General features: G+C 42.6%; 1 protein-coding gene across 6 annotated transcripts in view; it reads left to right on the forward strand.

The window, feature by feature from the left end:
- sema6d (semaphorin 6D) overlaps positions 1-11082 on the forward strand; it is a 322868-nt gene extending 311786 nt beyond the window's left edge. For 4 of the 6 annotated variants that reach the window (XM_080214358.1, XM_080214357.1, XM_080214360.1 and 1 more), the window contains 2 exons: positions 568-711; positions 7862-11082. In XM_080214358.1, the coding sequence (XP_080070484.1) occupies positions 568-711; positions 7862-9174 (1457 nt within the window). In that variant the 3' untranslated portion in view covers positions 9175-11082. The remainder of the gene's footprint in view (positions 1-567; positions 712-7861) is intronic. The other 2 variants (XM_080214361.1, XM_080214362.1) reach the window with 1 other exon arrangement.
- Positions 11083-14873: the final 3791 nt, after the last annotated feature.

The raw sequence follows: 14873 nt of genomic DNA on the forward strand, positions 1-14873 counted from the left end.
GACTGTGTCAGCGTGGAGGGACCCTCCGTTGTTGCGAAAATCCAGGGTCTAAGGAAGCCTTTATTCATTAGTGGATGTGACCATGCAGTAAATCATATGAATTAATGTTGTGGTTCATCTAGAGAACTGACACAGGCCTGATGGGCTGAATAGCTGCCTCCTTGCCAAATGATTCGATAGAAGCATTCATGGCAGGAGGTATTCCAGTGTGGCCTGCACGGCTTCCCACCCAATTTCAGGCTCATCCACTTGGCTAATTGCCTCAAAGCCCCAGTATCTCCTCACTCACTGCTGAGAGGGGATGCTGTGCTCATGAGTTGCTCAAATAAGAGGATAAAACCAAAATATCCTGGGATTGGTGTTAAGAGTTCTGACAGTTCCTCACCGGTCAGGGACTGATGTTTGGATTGTCCAGAACGTACAAACAAATATCATTTTGTCATTTGCACGTTTAAGATGGTTCAGGACATTTTGCACCGATAATCAGTGCAGTTCGGTATCAATGCAGAGCAAATATGTTCAAGTTTTTCCCCCATTAATTGTGACAATAATTTAAATTTATCACAGACATGGATTTATCGGCAGTCTCTGCTTCCACGGGTGCAAGTGGCCCAGTAGTATCTCCAAAGCTGATTGGTTCACCAAAGGTTGCAGTGCAAGATGATGTGGATACTTATGATTATTTTGAACCATTATCTGCTGTCCCCAATGGTAAGGCCTTTGAAGGGAACCTTTATTTTACTGAATGGAAACCTGGTTTAAAACAAGTGCTGCTGATTTAAATATATATATATACTATACATAAATTATGCATACTTAAGGGAGGCAGTGGTCCACTGGTATTATCGCTAGATTATTAATCCAGAAACTCAGCTAATGGTCTGGGGATCCAGGTTCAAATCCCACCACAGCAGATGGTGGAATTTGAATTCAATTTAAAAAAAAAATCTGGAATTAAGAATCTACTAATGACCATGAAAACCATTGTCGGAAAAACCCATCTGGTTCACTAATCGCCTTTAGGGAAGGAAATCTGACGTCCTTACCTGATCTGGCCTACGTGTGACTCCCGAGCCACAGCAATGTGGTTCACTCTCAATTGCTCTCAGGTAACTAAAATAAAGTTTATTCATTAGTTACGAGTAAGACTTACATTAACACTGCAATGAAGTTGCTGTGAAATTCCCCAAGTCGCCACACTCTTGCGGCTGTTTGGGTCAATGCATATAACCAGCACGTCCTTCAGACTTTGGGAGGAAACCCACGCAGACACAGGGAGAATGTGCAAATTCCACACACACAGTGACCCAAGCTGGGAATCGAATCCAAGTCCCTGGTGCTGAGAGGCAGCAGTGCTAACCACTGTGCCACCCATTGTGCCACCATGCTACCCACCTAGGGATGGGTAATAAATGCAGGCCAGCCAACAATACCCATGTCCCATGAATGAATATAAAAAACTTTTGGTCACACAAATCCCTGTAGCTCACTTAAAGCAGCACTGACCTCAAATTAAGTGGAAAGTATGTGGAAATATCACAAATCTTTATAATGTAGGCCCACATTGTATAGAATGCAGCTTCTATTTCGAATATCAAATGACAAAGCCTACCTGCCTGATATTAAATAGAAGCCAATAATGCTATTAAATTTCAGAGCTCAGAATGCTCTTTGCCAGACTGGTTTTGTTCTGTGCGTTTTCTGTTGAGATCCAAATTATTGTTAGTTGATTTGTCAGGAAGTTCAATCAAAAAATGTGGCACAATTGCAATGGGTGATACTGTTTTTTTTTTCCCCATCTTGAATTATAGATCAAATTGTTTTTAAGAAAATCAATTGCATTTCTATTCCAAATTGATTTTTGCGTGATAGATTCATAGAAAATAGAAGCAGGAGTAGGCCTTTTGACCCTTCGAGTCTACTCCAGCATTCACCTCTATCAAAGCTGATCAAATTCAATGGCCTGATCTCTCCATCCCACCCCCATAACCCTTGACCCCTTTAGCCCCAAGAACTTTATCTGAATTCTTCTCAAAATCACACAACCTCTATCAACCTTTTTAATATGTGGGTTCGAGGGGAATGTAAATCATACAACAGCAGGTGAATGGCCTCAGGACAGTTGTTTCGGTGTTCCTCAAGAAAAAAAATGTTCACATCGTGCCCAGGTGAAAAAAAAAGCAGCTAAAACAGGTTTCCTATCAGATTTATTGGCAGTGATTTTTTTTTCTCTCTTGTTAATCACTTTTACCTCAGTTGGGACTTGCACATTTCTGATAAATGTGTTAGTGCGTGTTATGTAAGCAATCCATTATTTAAGTTGGTCCGTGACACTATTGTTTCAGCTCATCGCTTCCTTCCTTTTGTAGCTTTTGTTATCTGTTGGTCAGTGCTGTTTCTTTCCTCTTGTCATTTCCCTCTGTCGACCACTGCCATTAACAGTTGTAACCCTTGAGCATTTTATCACCTGCGAAAAGATAAAATGCTCAAAAGGCCTTGCCTGATTTTTGTATTTAACAAAACAAAAATCTCTGAATAGCTCCTTCATCTTCACGAACCTGTGAATTGACTGCAAAAACTGCATGCGTGTAGAATTGAGAATCTAACCCATGTTAGCCAGCAGCTTGTTCTTCTGTGGGGGTCGCAGAGTGCCTGCAGTGGGTATCGACATGTCTGTTTCACATTAATATGCTGAGCTAACATTTTATCTTGCCCTGACAGTCATTCTAACCATTTCTCTTTCTGTCCGAGTAACTGCTTTGAAAGAAAAAGTGAAACTAAGTGAGGAATAGTTTATACGAGAGAGAGACTAATGGGAATCGCTTTGTTCAGGAACCATTGATTTTCATGACTGTGGTAATTGCTAAAAATTTGTGATTGTAAATTGTATTTAAATGTTGTTAGTTAAGCAGCATTTAGCATAGATTTCACTCTTTAGTTAGTTAGCTATGAGCAGGAAATGATTTTTTTTGCTCTTGTTTGCATGTTTTATACAATATTGCACTTGATTTAACTTGATATTTTCTATATTTGTGTATTTTACTTGGATGTCACCGAAAATGTTTTATTTTACTTATTTGGACTGTGACCAACGCAAGACGCTTTCAAAAACTGCCAATGCTAATATTTCTTTTCTCTATTTCAACTGAAATAATCTTTCCATCTTGCACGCAAACATAACTGTTGGCACAGGGTAGCCTGCTGGAATTAAAAGAACACAACCAGATGTTTCCCTGAATTCAGATGGAAGAATCAGAGAGTGGCAGCAAGTTCAGGCGACATTTTTAAACAAGGGAAGTAGAAAAGGAGAAGGATTGAAAAACAGGGCAGGGACAAATAGTGTATAACCGTCACAGTTTGGCAGGACTAGTGTGACAGAACTTGCTCATGTGAAGCATTTGCAATCCTGTTGTTCAGATTAAATCTTCTCCCCAAAGTACATTTGTAACTCCAATATAGTGATAGTAATAACATCTTGACTTGGGTTTTATTTACGTTTGTTCCTATAAGAAGTTAAATAAAAGCCTAGTTACAGTTGCAGGATTATTGTGGCAGTTATTTCAGACTTGATGCTCTTTTTTAAAAACAAACCAACAACATAAAGCTAGCTGTGCTTCTTTGCCACGTTTGTGTTTCATGTCATGGTGCTCGAGGAGTTTGCTTATCATTGTAATCTGTTGCAGAGCTTTCTTCACAAAGAGAAGGAATGTATTCTAGGAACACAATGAGCTCTCTGACTTCCGGTTTCTATCAACGAAGTAATTGAGCCAAGCCACGAATATTAATTACAGTTGACCCTTATTAAAATGCACTACTTGGTAACTGGCCAAGTAGTGTATTATAATGGCTCTGTGGCATGCAGAGCACCCTGTTGCTCCACTGAAAAAGCCATTGCTTGTTTACTCAGGATCAATTAGACATTCGTGAGTCTTTGCTGACGTTGGAAAAAATGTCACTATTCCTAATTTAACAGGTGTTGTCTGATTTGTTTTTAAAATACAAAGCCCATGAAAATCTGTTAAATCTGTCCCCCTCAAAGTTGGCTATTCCAGAATCTTAGCGTCAGAATGAAATTTTCATCTGGTATGCTCCTCCCTGTCTGTTCCTCTCAGCCACAGGGCTCACGTTGCTGGGATAGCATGGAGCTCGTGTGTCAGAAACCCTGTCGCACAAGCATCATTCTAAATTCCTGGGGAGGGGGAATTGAAGAGTAGCTCTTTCAGGGTGAAGGACTGGGCTCAAGGAGCAGTGAGAGGAGAGATTGTCTAATTGCATCACTCTCTGAAAAGACCACTGTGCTGCATCACGCCATACCGGCATTCTGGGAACAAAGAGGATATCAATCATCCTAATGACAGTTTGACATAGTGACTGATGAATCTTCTGAGGCGAGAGATTGGATATATTGCTTAGTAGAAGTTGGTTATGGGTTCACTCCTACAGGAGCCCCTCAAATGAGGCAGATTAATTTTTCAATTTTTTTTATGGCTAACAAAACATCCCTTCTGTCCTGTTAAAAAGGAACAATTTTCCTTTTTAATCAGAGGGGTTTTATTCCTCTGTTATGTCTTCATTTGTTTGCGAAAATTCTCAGCTGATAGGTAGGCTGGTGCTGTTGGAGGATCATTGGCTAAAACTCTGTAAACAAGATAAGTTTTGAAAGACCATGCACAATCTTCAAATTCAATATGTAACAGTTTGTGGCTCTGTAGAATTCTGATCCTTCCCTTTTTGATTGAAATTAAACATCAACTTCCAATCTATATCTTAATTGCTATCTGATTTTAAAGTTTGCCATGTTTGATGTGTAATCCACGTGCTAAAGCTTTTAATTCAGGACATTTAAGTGACTGAGGATTAGTGTCTCGAGCACTCAAAGCACAGCATGTTTTAAATAATGAAGGCAGGAACCGAGGAAATCCAGCGTTACAATGAACATCACAGCATGAGAGTACAAAAATAACACACTTCATGGTGAAGAAAAGAAAGATGAGAAACAAATCTGTACAAGTCAACAACTCTGGATCTCTTTCTCAAAAGACCAAGCTTATGGTGTGATTTTTGATGTAGACAGAGGGTGTCTTTTGTTGTAGCTACAACTTACTTTACGAAAAAAGTGTTGTAAGAGCGTGAACCATGTCAATCCACATTTGGACGTAACACAAGGTTCTCAATCATCACTGACCTAGAAAATAAGACTTAAATTTTATCACTTCATCAACCCTAATTTGATTACTGTGTACCATGGCAAAGAAACACGATTCTTACTTGGCTGCATTGTTGTAAAGTGTTGCAGTTTCAAAGTGAAAAGCTACAGTCACTTGCAGTGTACGGTTGAGTCATAACAGCTAACCTGTTCCAAAATGTTAGAGAAGAATGGCCTAAAAAAAAACCACCCAGTTCCAATTATTCAGCTACAGTCTAAACTCTAGGGTTCCACAGAAATGCCAATCATTAAAACCTTCAGCTTGATAAAACACAACTCTGAGCACCAGTAATGTTTCAGCACTGTAACTGTCTCCTTCTTAAAATTTTATTTATTAGCATCACAAGTAGGCTTACATTCACACTGTAATGACGTTACTGCAAAAATCCCCTAGTTATCACAGTTTGGTGCCTCGCTGAATGTAGTGAGGGAAAATTTAGCATGGCCAATAATGACCAGGAGAGAACAGCAGATTCCCTTTGTTAAAGGGGATTAGTAAAGTAGATGGATTTTTACAATAGTTTCTGGTAGGGAGAATTTATCTTGGCCAATGCTCCTAACCAGCACGTCTTTCAGACTGTGGGAGGAAACCGGAGCACTCAGAGGAAACCCACAGATGTGGGGAGAACACAGACTCTGCACAGTCACCGAAGCCAGGAATCAAATCTCTGGCATCATGAGGCAGAAGTGCAATTACAAGATGCTTCTGCTGTTCATCGAGCCCCAAGATGGACAGAAATGTTGCAGACCCAATGATCCAACTGTGCTCTTCCCGCACTGTTGGGATTCTGTGAATTAACAGAATACCAAAATGAATGCTAGCCAATGAAATGAGATATTACTATGGACAAATGCAGAACAAGGCATATGGTAGGCTTCTGAGTGTTAGTTAAATGGCGGTGTTAATTTAAATAAATCAGTTTTCCTCAGAGTAGGCATTGCCATCAGATAGAAGTTGAGTTGGATCTCTGTCAAAGGTCTCACTTTCCCATGGCGGTAAACTCTCCGCAGTATTTCCCACTCAGTAGTGGGAGTCATGCAGGAGTAGATGTTGCAGCAGAGTCACCAACTATCAGACCAAGCGGGACTAGAATCAATTTCTAACCCTTCAGCAAAGCACCTTCACAGGAGAGGTTGAGGCAGCTGAAGTGGTGAAAAAGACCTATCCTTCTGGGTTCACCACACACAGCCATCCCCTCCTTCCACCTCTTCTTTTTGATCCACAGTGCACTGGCAGGAATAAAGAATGGAAATGTGCCTCAGCACAGAGTTCCAACTAATGCAGGACTGCAGGCATGGCTACTACCACAAGCAGTGTTTTAGAAGCCAGGTGGGGAAAGCTGATGGGAAAATCTTGAAGAGCCTCCATCCTCAAATCACAGGCCCCAGAATACCGAGGACAGGATATTCCGGCCACACACACCCCAAGACCAGCAAAACCCACCCAACGGATCTTTGCATGGTTCTGTCCCACACAGTGGTTAGCGCTGCTGCCTCACAGCTCCAGAAACCTGAGTTCGATTCCCAACTTGGATTACTGTCCATGTGGAGTTCGAACATTCTCCCCATGTCTGCCTGGGTTTCCGCCAGGTGCTCCAGTTTTCTCCCACAGTCCAAAGATGTGCAGGTTAGGTTGATTGGCCGTGCTAAATTGCCCCTAGTTTTGGATGTAGGGAGGGGCGAATAGCAGGGTAAATATGTGGGGATAGGGTGGTATTGTTGGTGCAGGCTCGATGGGCCAAATGGCTTCCTTCTGTACTGTTGGGACTCTATGTGGTGGATGGGATGGGAAAACTCCGCCCTCATTGTCCAAACATAAATGTGAGAAAATCCCCTTCAACTCACAAAAGAGAATGCTGGAAAATCTCAGCAGGTCTGACAGCGTCTATGGAGAGAGAATAAAGCCAAAGTTTCAGGTTGGATGACTTTGTCGGAGCATTTTGTCACCCTGGCTCAAAACAGTGGCTCTATTCTCTCCTCAACAAATGCTGTCAGACCTGCTGAAATTTTCCAATATTTCCTGTCTGTTTCAGATTCCAGCATCTGCAGATTTTTGCTATTATCCCTTCACATCATTGTTTACAATCACTATTGCCAGCATCAAGTTCTAGGTTTGCTCTTGGGAGAACATGACAAGAGATTAAAATTGAACAAAATAAACCTTTGAGGATCATTTGAAGACAATCAGTTCATGCGGTTCCAAACGTTAAACTCATTGCTAAGTCTTTGCTATCAATTTGGAAACTAGATCATTGGAAAAATATCTTCCAACAGCAGAGAGAGAAAAAAAAAATCAGCATTGAATTTTGGATTCATTCCTTTATATTACTGAGGCAAAAAATGATTATTTTGAATGAACTTCCTTCACACATCCAGATTGTGGCCTCATCCGTGTCTAATAAATCATTTATAGAATTCTGGCCCCAGCAGTGCCTGAGAAAAGTCAATATCTTGATGATCGGAAATCAGATTAAGAATCACTGAAAACAAAGGCCACCAAATCTGACTTCTGACAAAACATAAAATAGCAATCGGTTTCTGTCCTGCAGTGCTTTAGGGCATTTTTGTTTTATTGTTGTACGCTCAATTTCCAATGTACTGTTTGCAAGGAATCAGCAACACTCATTTTCTTTAACCACCTTCCCTCTGTTGCAGGAGTACGATGGGAGGTGCAGTCGGGCGACTCAAACCAGATGGTTCACATGAACGTCCTGATCACCTGTGTCCTCGCTGCTTTCGTTCTGGGAGCCTTCATTTCTGGCATCGCTGTGTACTGTCACCGAGACACCTACTTGCGCAAAGCCCGGAAAATGAACAAGGACGCAGAATCCGCCCAGTCCTGCACCGACTCGAGTGGGAGCTTCACCAAGTTTAATGGACTGTTCGACAGCCCTGTCAAGGAATATCCGCAAAATATTGACACGCCTAAGCTTTACACCAACTTACTGTCCAACGGCAAGGAGCTACCGCCCAGCAGTGATGCCAAGTCCATGATCGTAGACAGTCATGGACAACCTCCAGAACTGGCGGCACTGCCAACTCCCGAATCTACACCAGTGCTTCAGCAGAAAAGTATCCAACCAATTAAGAACCAGTGGGAGAAAGCCCAGAACAATATCAATTCCGCGAGGAAGGAATCACCGTTAAAAAGCCCTCAGATTATCCCATCCAGCCCTCCTCCTCATTCGCCTATAAACCATAGCGGCCAAATACCCAGTGCCGTGGTCCTTCCCAATGCCACCCATGCCTATAACATGTCTTTCTCAAATTCCAACGCACACAAAGCTGAGAGGAAAGTACAGAACATAGAAATGTCAATCACCGGTCATTCGAGTAAGAAAGAACAGCGGAGAGCGATTGAGGCAAGGAACACACTGAACGACCTTCTGAAACATCTTAACGAAAGTGGCAGCAATCCTAAAGCTATCTTGGGAGATGTCCCGATGACCCGTCAAAATCTCATGCTGGACCCAATGACCAAAATAGTTGAAATGCCGCCCAAGGTTCCAAACAGAGAGGCCTCCCTATATTCTCCATCATCCACTCTACCAAGACACAGCCCCACAAAGCGAGTGGATGTTCCAACAACTTCAAATATCCAATTGTCAAGTTTAGAGAGAGAGCGAGGCTACCCGAGAAATTCTTCACAGAGGCATTCAATATCCGTACTCCCCAAAAATGTTATCAGTTCGTTAAATGGAGCTGTGTTGTCACGACATCCCAGTTTTAATAGGGGAGGGTACTTCCCTCCCGCACCTCCCATGCGATTAGATTCTGTACACGGTACTCCCCTTGTCATTCAACCGCAACCTGGCTCTTTGTCCCGCCAGAGCAGTTACACAAGCAACGGTACACTGCCTCGGTCAGGAATAAAGAGAACACCATCCATTAAACCAGACGTGCCGCCGAAACCATCATTCGGCCAACCCACAACTCCAGTCAAACCACTACACAAGTACAGTTACTAAGACTACCCGTTTCTCAGTTAATGTGATGTGGGGGGACTTGAAGATCAAAATTGCTTAAAGCTACCAGTGACAATGCTCTGATAGATACACAAAACAAGTGGCCAAAAGTAGCTACATTTCCTCAAATGGCATCTTTAATTAAGACTGAAGGCAGGAGCGTTCTCCTGCTGCGCAGAGATGCTGAGTAATACAGAAGGTATTACTGTTAAGATGTGGAGTCCCGGAGAAGTGCAACTTGGAATTTATCCTGTGAAATTAGTTGAAGCATCAAACGTATAAGGAAGTACTTGAACAATGGTTCCATTTTCACTGCTGTTGGGCATCGTCTTCCCATTAAATGTGAACACTTTTAAAGACAGAACCCACATTTGTCTTGTCGCTTGCACAGACATTTCATGACTTTTCATAAGACTTCTTTGATTTCATCAACTGTGCTTTGGTTTGACAGAATGCCGCCGTAGCCCAATTGTAGCAAAGACAGATACTTTTGTGTGGCATTCGCTCCGAACGTCACCGACGAATGCTGTGTAAGCCACACAGACTAGGATGCACTTAATGGTTCTTGTTGCAGCTGTTGACGCTGCGTTGCCTGATAATACTGAGCACGACTGAACTCTGAAGTGGACCCGAAACTTCAAGTCCTACTTGCAGATTTACTTGGACCATATCACTGTGTTGAGCGCAGCTGCCTGTCTACAGCCCCTTTTCTTTTAGAATGGTGTCCCCCATAGCTTAACCAAATGTAACATCTATTACATTCAACACTTACACCAATAATTGTAAATTTGTATGGTCAACATAACTGTAGACAAGGAGCTGCCCTGCCACAGAGATGGGCACTGTACAAGATAAAGGAGAGTGCAATCACTTTGTTAAGGAGCATTTAAATGTGATGATTAGGGCACCCTGAAGAGTCATGCAGGTAATGACACTGTTCTGTAAATAGTGTGTGTGTGTATTCACCTGGATTCTGTGCATCTTGTGCCTTATTCAATAAGCATTATCATTGATATTGAAACCTTGTCAAGTGTTCTTGAACAGAAAAATCTGCTTTCCAGTGTGCCAGCTGTATTTTAATTTTTAAATGGTTTCATATGAAATTAAATACAAACAACACAGCCCGAAATGTGACAGTGACCTACAGCCAGAGGTGGGAGAAAACACAAGCGATCGGAATTTGGCTTCACCCCAGTTTTGGCAAACATTCCACTCTGCAGTTTTTGACAAAAGTGAAGGATAATTTTTTTTTAAAACGTAGCAAGATTAGTTGAGCAAAATTTTGAGCTGGTGCAAGTCATGTTTGGAAACGTGTAAAAGCACCGACTCGCACAGGTAACCCATGCTTCGTATCAACATTGACCAGAGAGATCGATCTGCATGGATGAAATACTAACTGTATCCAACAGAAGGTAGAAGTGTCCAGGATAAAAGTGGTATAATTCACTCACGGTAATCAAATGGATGCAACGCCACAGATTCTGTGGCCAATGGTTGAACCATTCATTTCAACGTTATCAAAGTTAAGACAGTAATTTTGCATCCATTCTGGCTAAAGATTAAAACAGAGAGAGAAGCCTATATTAGTTAAAACAATGCTGCACTGTATATTGCAATTTGAGCCCAGGCTCAATTTTACATTGCTATTTTCAACATCCTGTATTGCCTATACACTTCAATTCACCAACTACATTTGTGTTCAGGTAAACCCAGACTGGTTCTCTTTATGGTACATTGGCAAGCTAACCCAGAAAAGGAAAAAAAAAGTTGTTGTTGTATAATGGTCCTCTGAAGTAACATGTATAGAAAACCCCTTGTAAACTTGTACTGTGGAAGTGTACATAACTACATACATTTTGTTTTTAACACCGCATGTAAAGTCAAAATAAAAGAATCAAATGGAATATTTAATGCTTTGTTGCTCCCGCGTTGACATTCTTCCTCCTCTAAATATACGAGGTGTGATTCCCGACTTGCCGTAGATTTAAAAAGTCTCAAAATCAGTGAATTATTGATTTTCACTCCTTACCAGACATCACGTCACTTTACAATTCCACTCGTTGCCTGCTAGTTCACAAATATTTGTTTTTACGACAAAGCACCATCAACTAATTAACAGTTTCAAAAGTTGTTGCAAGGAAAACTCAGAATCCTAACGCTGCAGAAAGAGGCCATTCAGCCCCTCGAGTCGGCACCGACCACAATCCCACCCAGGCCCTATCCCCATGACCTCATGCATCTACCTTAGCTAGTTTCCCCTGACACTAAGAGGCAATCTAACATGGCCAATCTACTTAACCCGCACATCTTTGGACTGTAGGAGGAAGCCGGAATACCCAGAGAAAACCCATGCAGACATGGGGAGAATGTGCAGACCCCACACAGACAGTGACCCAAGCTGGGAATCAAACCCAGGTCCCTGCCGCTGAGGGGCAGCAGTGCTAACCACTGTGCTATCTTACTCGATTAAAAAATAGTAACAAGTAAGATTCCACAATAATGAAGCATAAATATTGTTTCAGGAAATAAGAATTGTTCATCAAAAGGTAAACTCTCCATGGAACAGACTATGAGTAAGCATGTTTTTCAGATAGGTACAGTAAGGAGTCTCATCAGGTTAAAGTCCGACAGGTTTATTTGGTAGCATGAGCATGAGATTTTGCAAGCTCAGGCAAGCCGTGGGAGTTACAGATAGCGTGACATGAACCCAAGATCGCAGTTGAGGCCATCCTGTGTACGGAACTCGGCTATCAGTTTCTGCTCGGCAATTCTGCATGATCTGTGCCATGAAGGCTGCCTCAGCAAACGCTTACCCAAAGATCAGAGGCTGAATGCCTGTGACCACTGAAGTGTTCCCCAACAGGAAGGAAACACTCCTGCTGGTGATTGTCGAGCAGTGTCCACTCATCCATTGCTGTAGTGTCTGCATTGTCTTGCCGATGTACCATGTCTCAGGACATCCTTTCTTGCGGCGCATCAGGTAGACAACGTTGGCCGAGTCGTAAGATTAGGTACCGTGTACCTGGTGGATGGTGTTCTCCTGTGAGATGATGGCATCTGTGTTGATGATCCAGCGTGTCTTGCAGAGGTTGCTGTGTCAGGATTGTGTGGTGTTGTGGTCACTGTTCTCCTGAAGACTGGGTAGTTTGCTGCGGACAATGATCTGTTTGAAGTTGCGCGGTTGTTTGCAAAATCCCACTAACTGTCCTGGTGGAGACAATTCACACCTCTTTAACCTGTGCGTAACCCTCTCTCCACTCACATTGTCTGCATCTGTAAAGATTTGATTACCTGTTATGACTCAATTACAAGATAATGGTTGGAATGCGAGTTTGTGCCTATATATGTCCTGTCTATGAACCCAACTCCCAGTCACCTGATAAAGGAGCAGTGCTCAGAAAGCTTGTCTGCCAAATAAACCTGTTGGACTTTAACCTGGTGTTGAGACTTCTTACTGTGCCCACTCCTGTCCAATGCCAGCATCTCCACATCATTTCAGGTAGGTGACAGGGGACAGTAAAAATCTAATCATTTTAAAACCTGCAATGCACACTGCAATATCACATGTTTCTAGATTAAAAGCACACATCTTGATATTGTACAGACGCTACAGATTAGCGAGATTCCCTGGGGGACTTCTCCCATCCCACCTGCCCCAGGAATTGAGCAGGTGGGGGGGGGGGCGGCGCAGACCGTGCAACTGTTCGTTAACCTCGGGTGGGATTTTCCAGTTCTTGGGGCAAACACGGCTGTTTCGATCACTCCTGTGTGCTGAATTCACTGGTCTCATTACTCAAGTAGCCACAGTGTCCCCAGGTTCAGGAAGGGATGAAAGGATTGGTTCCCACTGTTCATCAACATCCAGTTACCCTTGCTCAAAGGGGCATGGGTGTGTGGGTACTGAACGAGGGCAGCTTTGAGCCCCAGGTTGTACAGTTTGCCCGAACTCTCTGTGTTTGCACTTGGATGGGATGCTAAGGGCTGCGGTGCTGGCTGAACTGTGGCAAAGTTCACACACTGCTTTCAGATTAAAAGAAACTCTAGATAGAAAAAAAACAAATAGCTGAAGCACATCACAGTTACGAGAGCACAAGTCGGCCCACAGTAAATTACCCGGACGCTCAAGCGTGCCCATGGTCCAATATTTTGAGTCTTCTTGGAGTGGCACGGTGGCACAGTGGTTAGCACTGCCGCCTCACAGCAACAGGGACCCAGATTCGATTCCCAGCTGGGGTCATTGTCTGTGCAGAATCTGCACGTTCTCCCCGTGTCTGCATGGGTTTACTCCGGGTGCTGCTGTTTCCTCCCACAGTCTGAAAGACATGCGGGTTAGGTGCATTGGCCATGCTAAATTTTCCCTCAGTGTACCCCAAATAGGTGCCAGAGTGTGGCAACTAGGGGATATTCACAGTAACTTAATTGAAGCCTTAGTGTAAGCCTACTTGTGACACTAAAAAACTTCTACCAAAACTCCACTTTCCCATTCTATTGCTGAAATCTTGCTCTTGTTCATTACGGTGGGATAGAAACATAAAGAATAGATACAGGAGTAGGCCATTTGGCCCTTCGAGCCTGTACCATCATTCAATATGATCATGGTTGATCTTGCACTGTGTCTCCCACTCCCACTTTCTCTCCATACGTTCAGCTCCCTCATGAACATATCTAACTAACTGGCCCCCAAAACCTGTGGTAGAGAATTCCACAGGTTCACAACTCCAAGTGAGGAAGATCTTCCTCATCTCAGTCCTGAATGGCTTGCCCCTTACTCTTAGACTATAACCCCTAGATCTGCACTTTCCCAATATCGGGAACATTCTTCCCACGTCTACCTGTCCAGTCCCATTGGGATTTTATATGTTTCTACAAGATTCCCTCGCATTCTTCTAAATTCCAGTGAGTACAAGCCCAGGTGATCCAGTCTCTCTCTATATATCAGTGTTGCCATTCTGGGAAGCAGTTTGGTAAGGGGGTGATTTCAACAGGAAACCCCATTGACAACAATGAGAGGATAATCTCTTTCCGCCAGCGAGCAGCACACCACTTCCGCCACTGTGAAACACACCACAGAAGAGGAGGAAAATCCCACCCCTCATCCATATTATCAGAATAACCCAAAAACTAGACCTTATACGTCAATAAGAGTTTGCACCGATCTCTGGCTGCAAATTGGGAGAACAACCAATGAGTAGATACAAAGAGGAATGAATATTTGATCTCAAAGAAACACCAAATCCTGGACTTATGGAAGGAAATCAAGGTTTTTAAATGTTACACGCAACACAAAAGGAACAAGCAAAATAGGAAATGTAATTTGATAATATTAAATGGGTAACCATGCAAAATGAGCTATCGCAACAAACAGCACTTAGACCGAGAAATTCTCTCAACTGCAGAAAAGCCAGTTCCTGTTGCTTGATGTGTGAAAGGATCTGGCAATTGTGTTTTCTAACATGTAATAATAAACCTGTACAATCAAACTTGTCACGTCTCCAAGTGCTGTGAAGGCAGTGCAGACCTCTTAGCATTCCAAAGGCATGCGACTCCCATCAAAAGACATCAGGGAACAGTCTCATGGCTTTATCACCATCAATAAATCACAAAAAATACATATTTATGCAATTGCAATGTGTTTTTCTGCAATGAATTGAGCAATGTACATTCCAACCTAACTCCCTTCAATATATATTTGCATGCCTGCA

Source organism: Carcharhinus amblyrhynchos, chromosome 28 (genome assembly GCF_965287045.1).
Source record: "Carcharhinus amblyrhynchos chromosome 28, sCarAmb.v2.hapA, whole genome shotgun sequence".
NCBI classification, from domain to species: domain Eukaryota; kingdom Metazoa; phylum Chordata; class Chondrichthyes; order Carcharhiniformes; family Carcharhinidae; genus Carcharhinus; species Carcharhinus amblyrhynchos.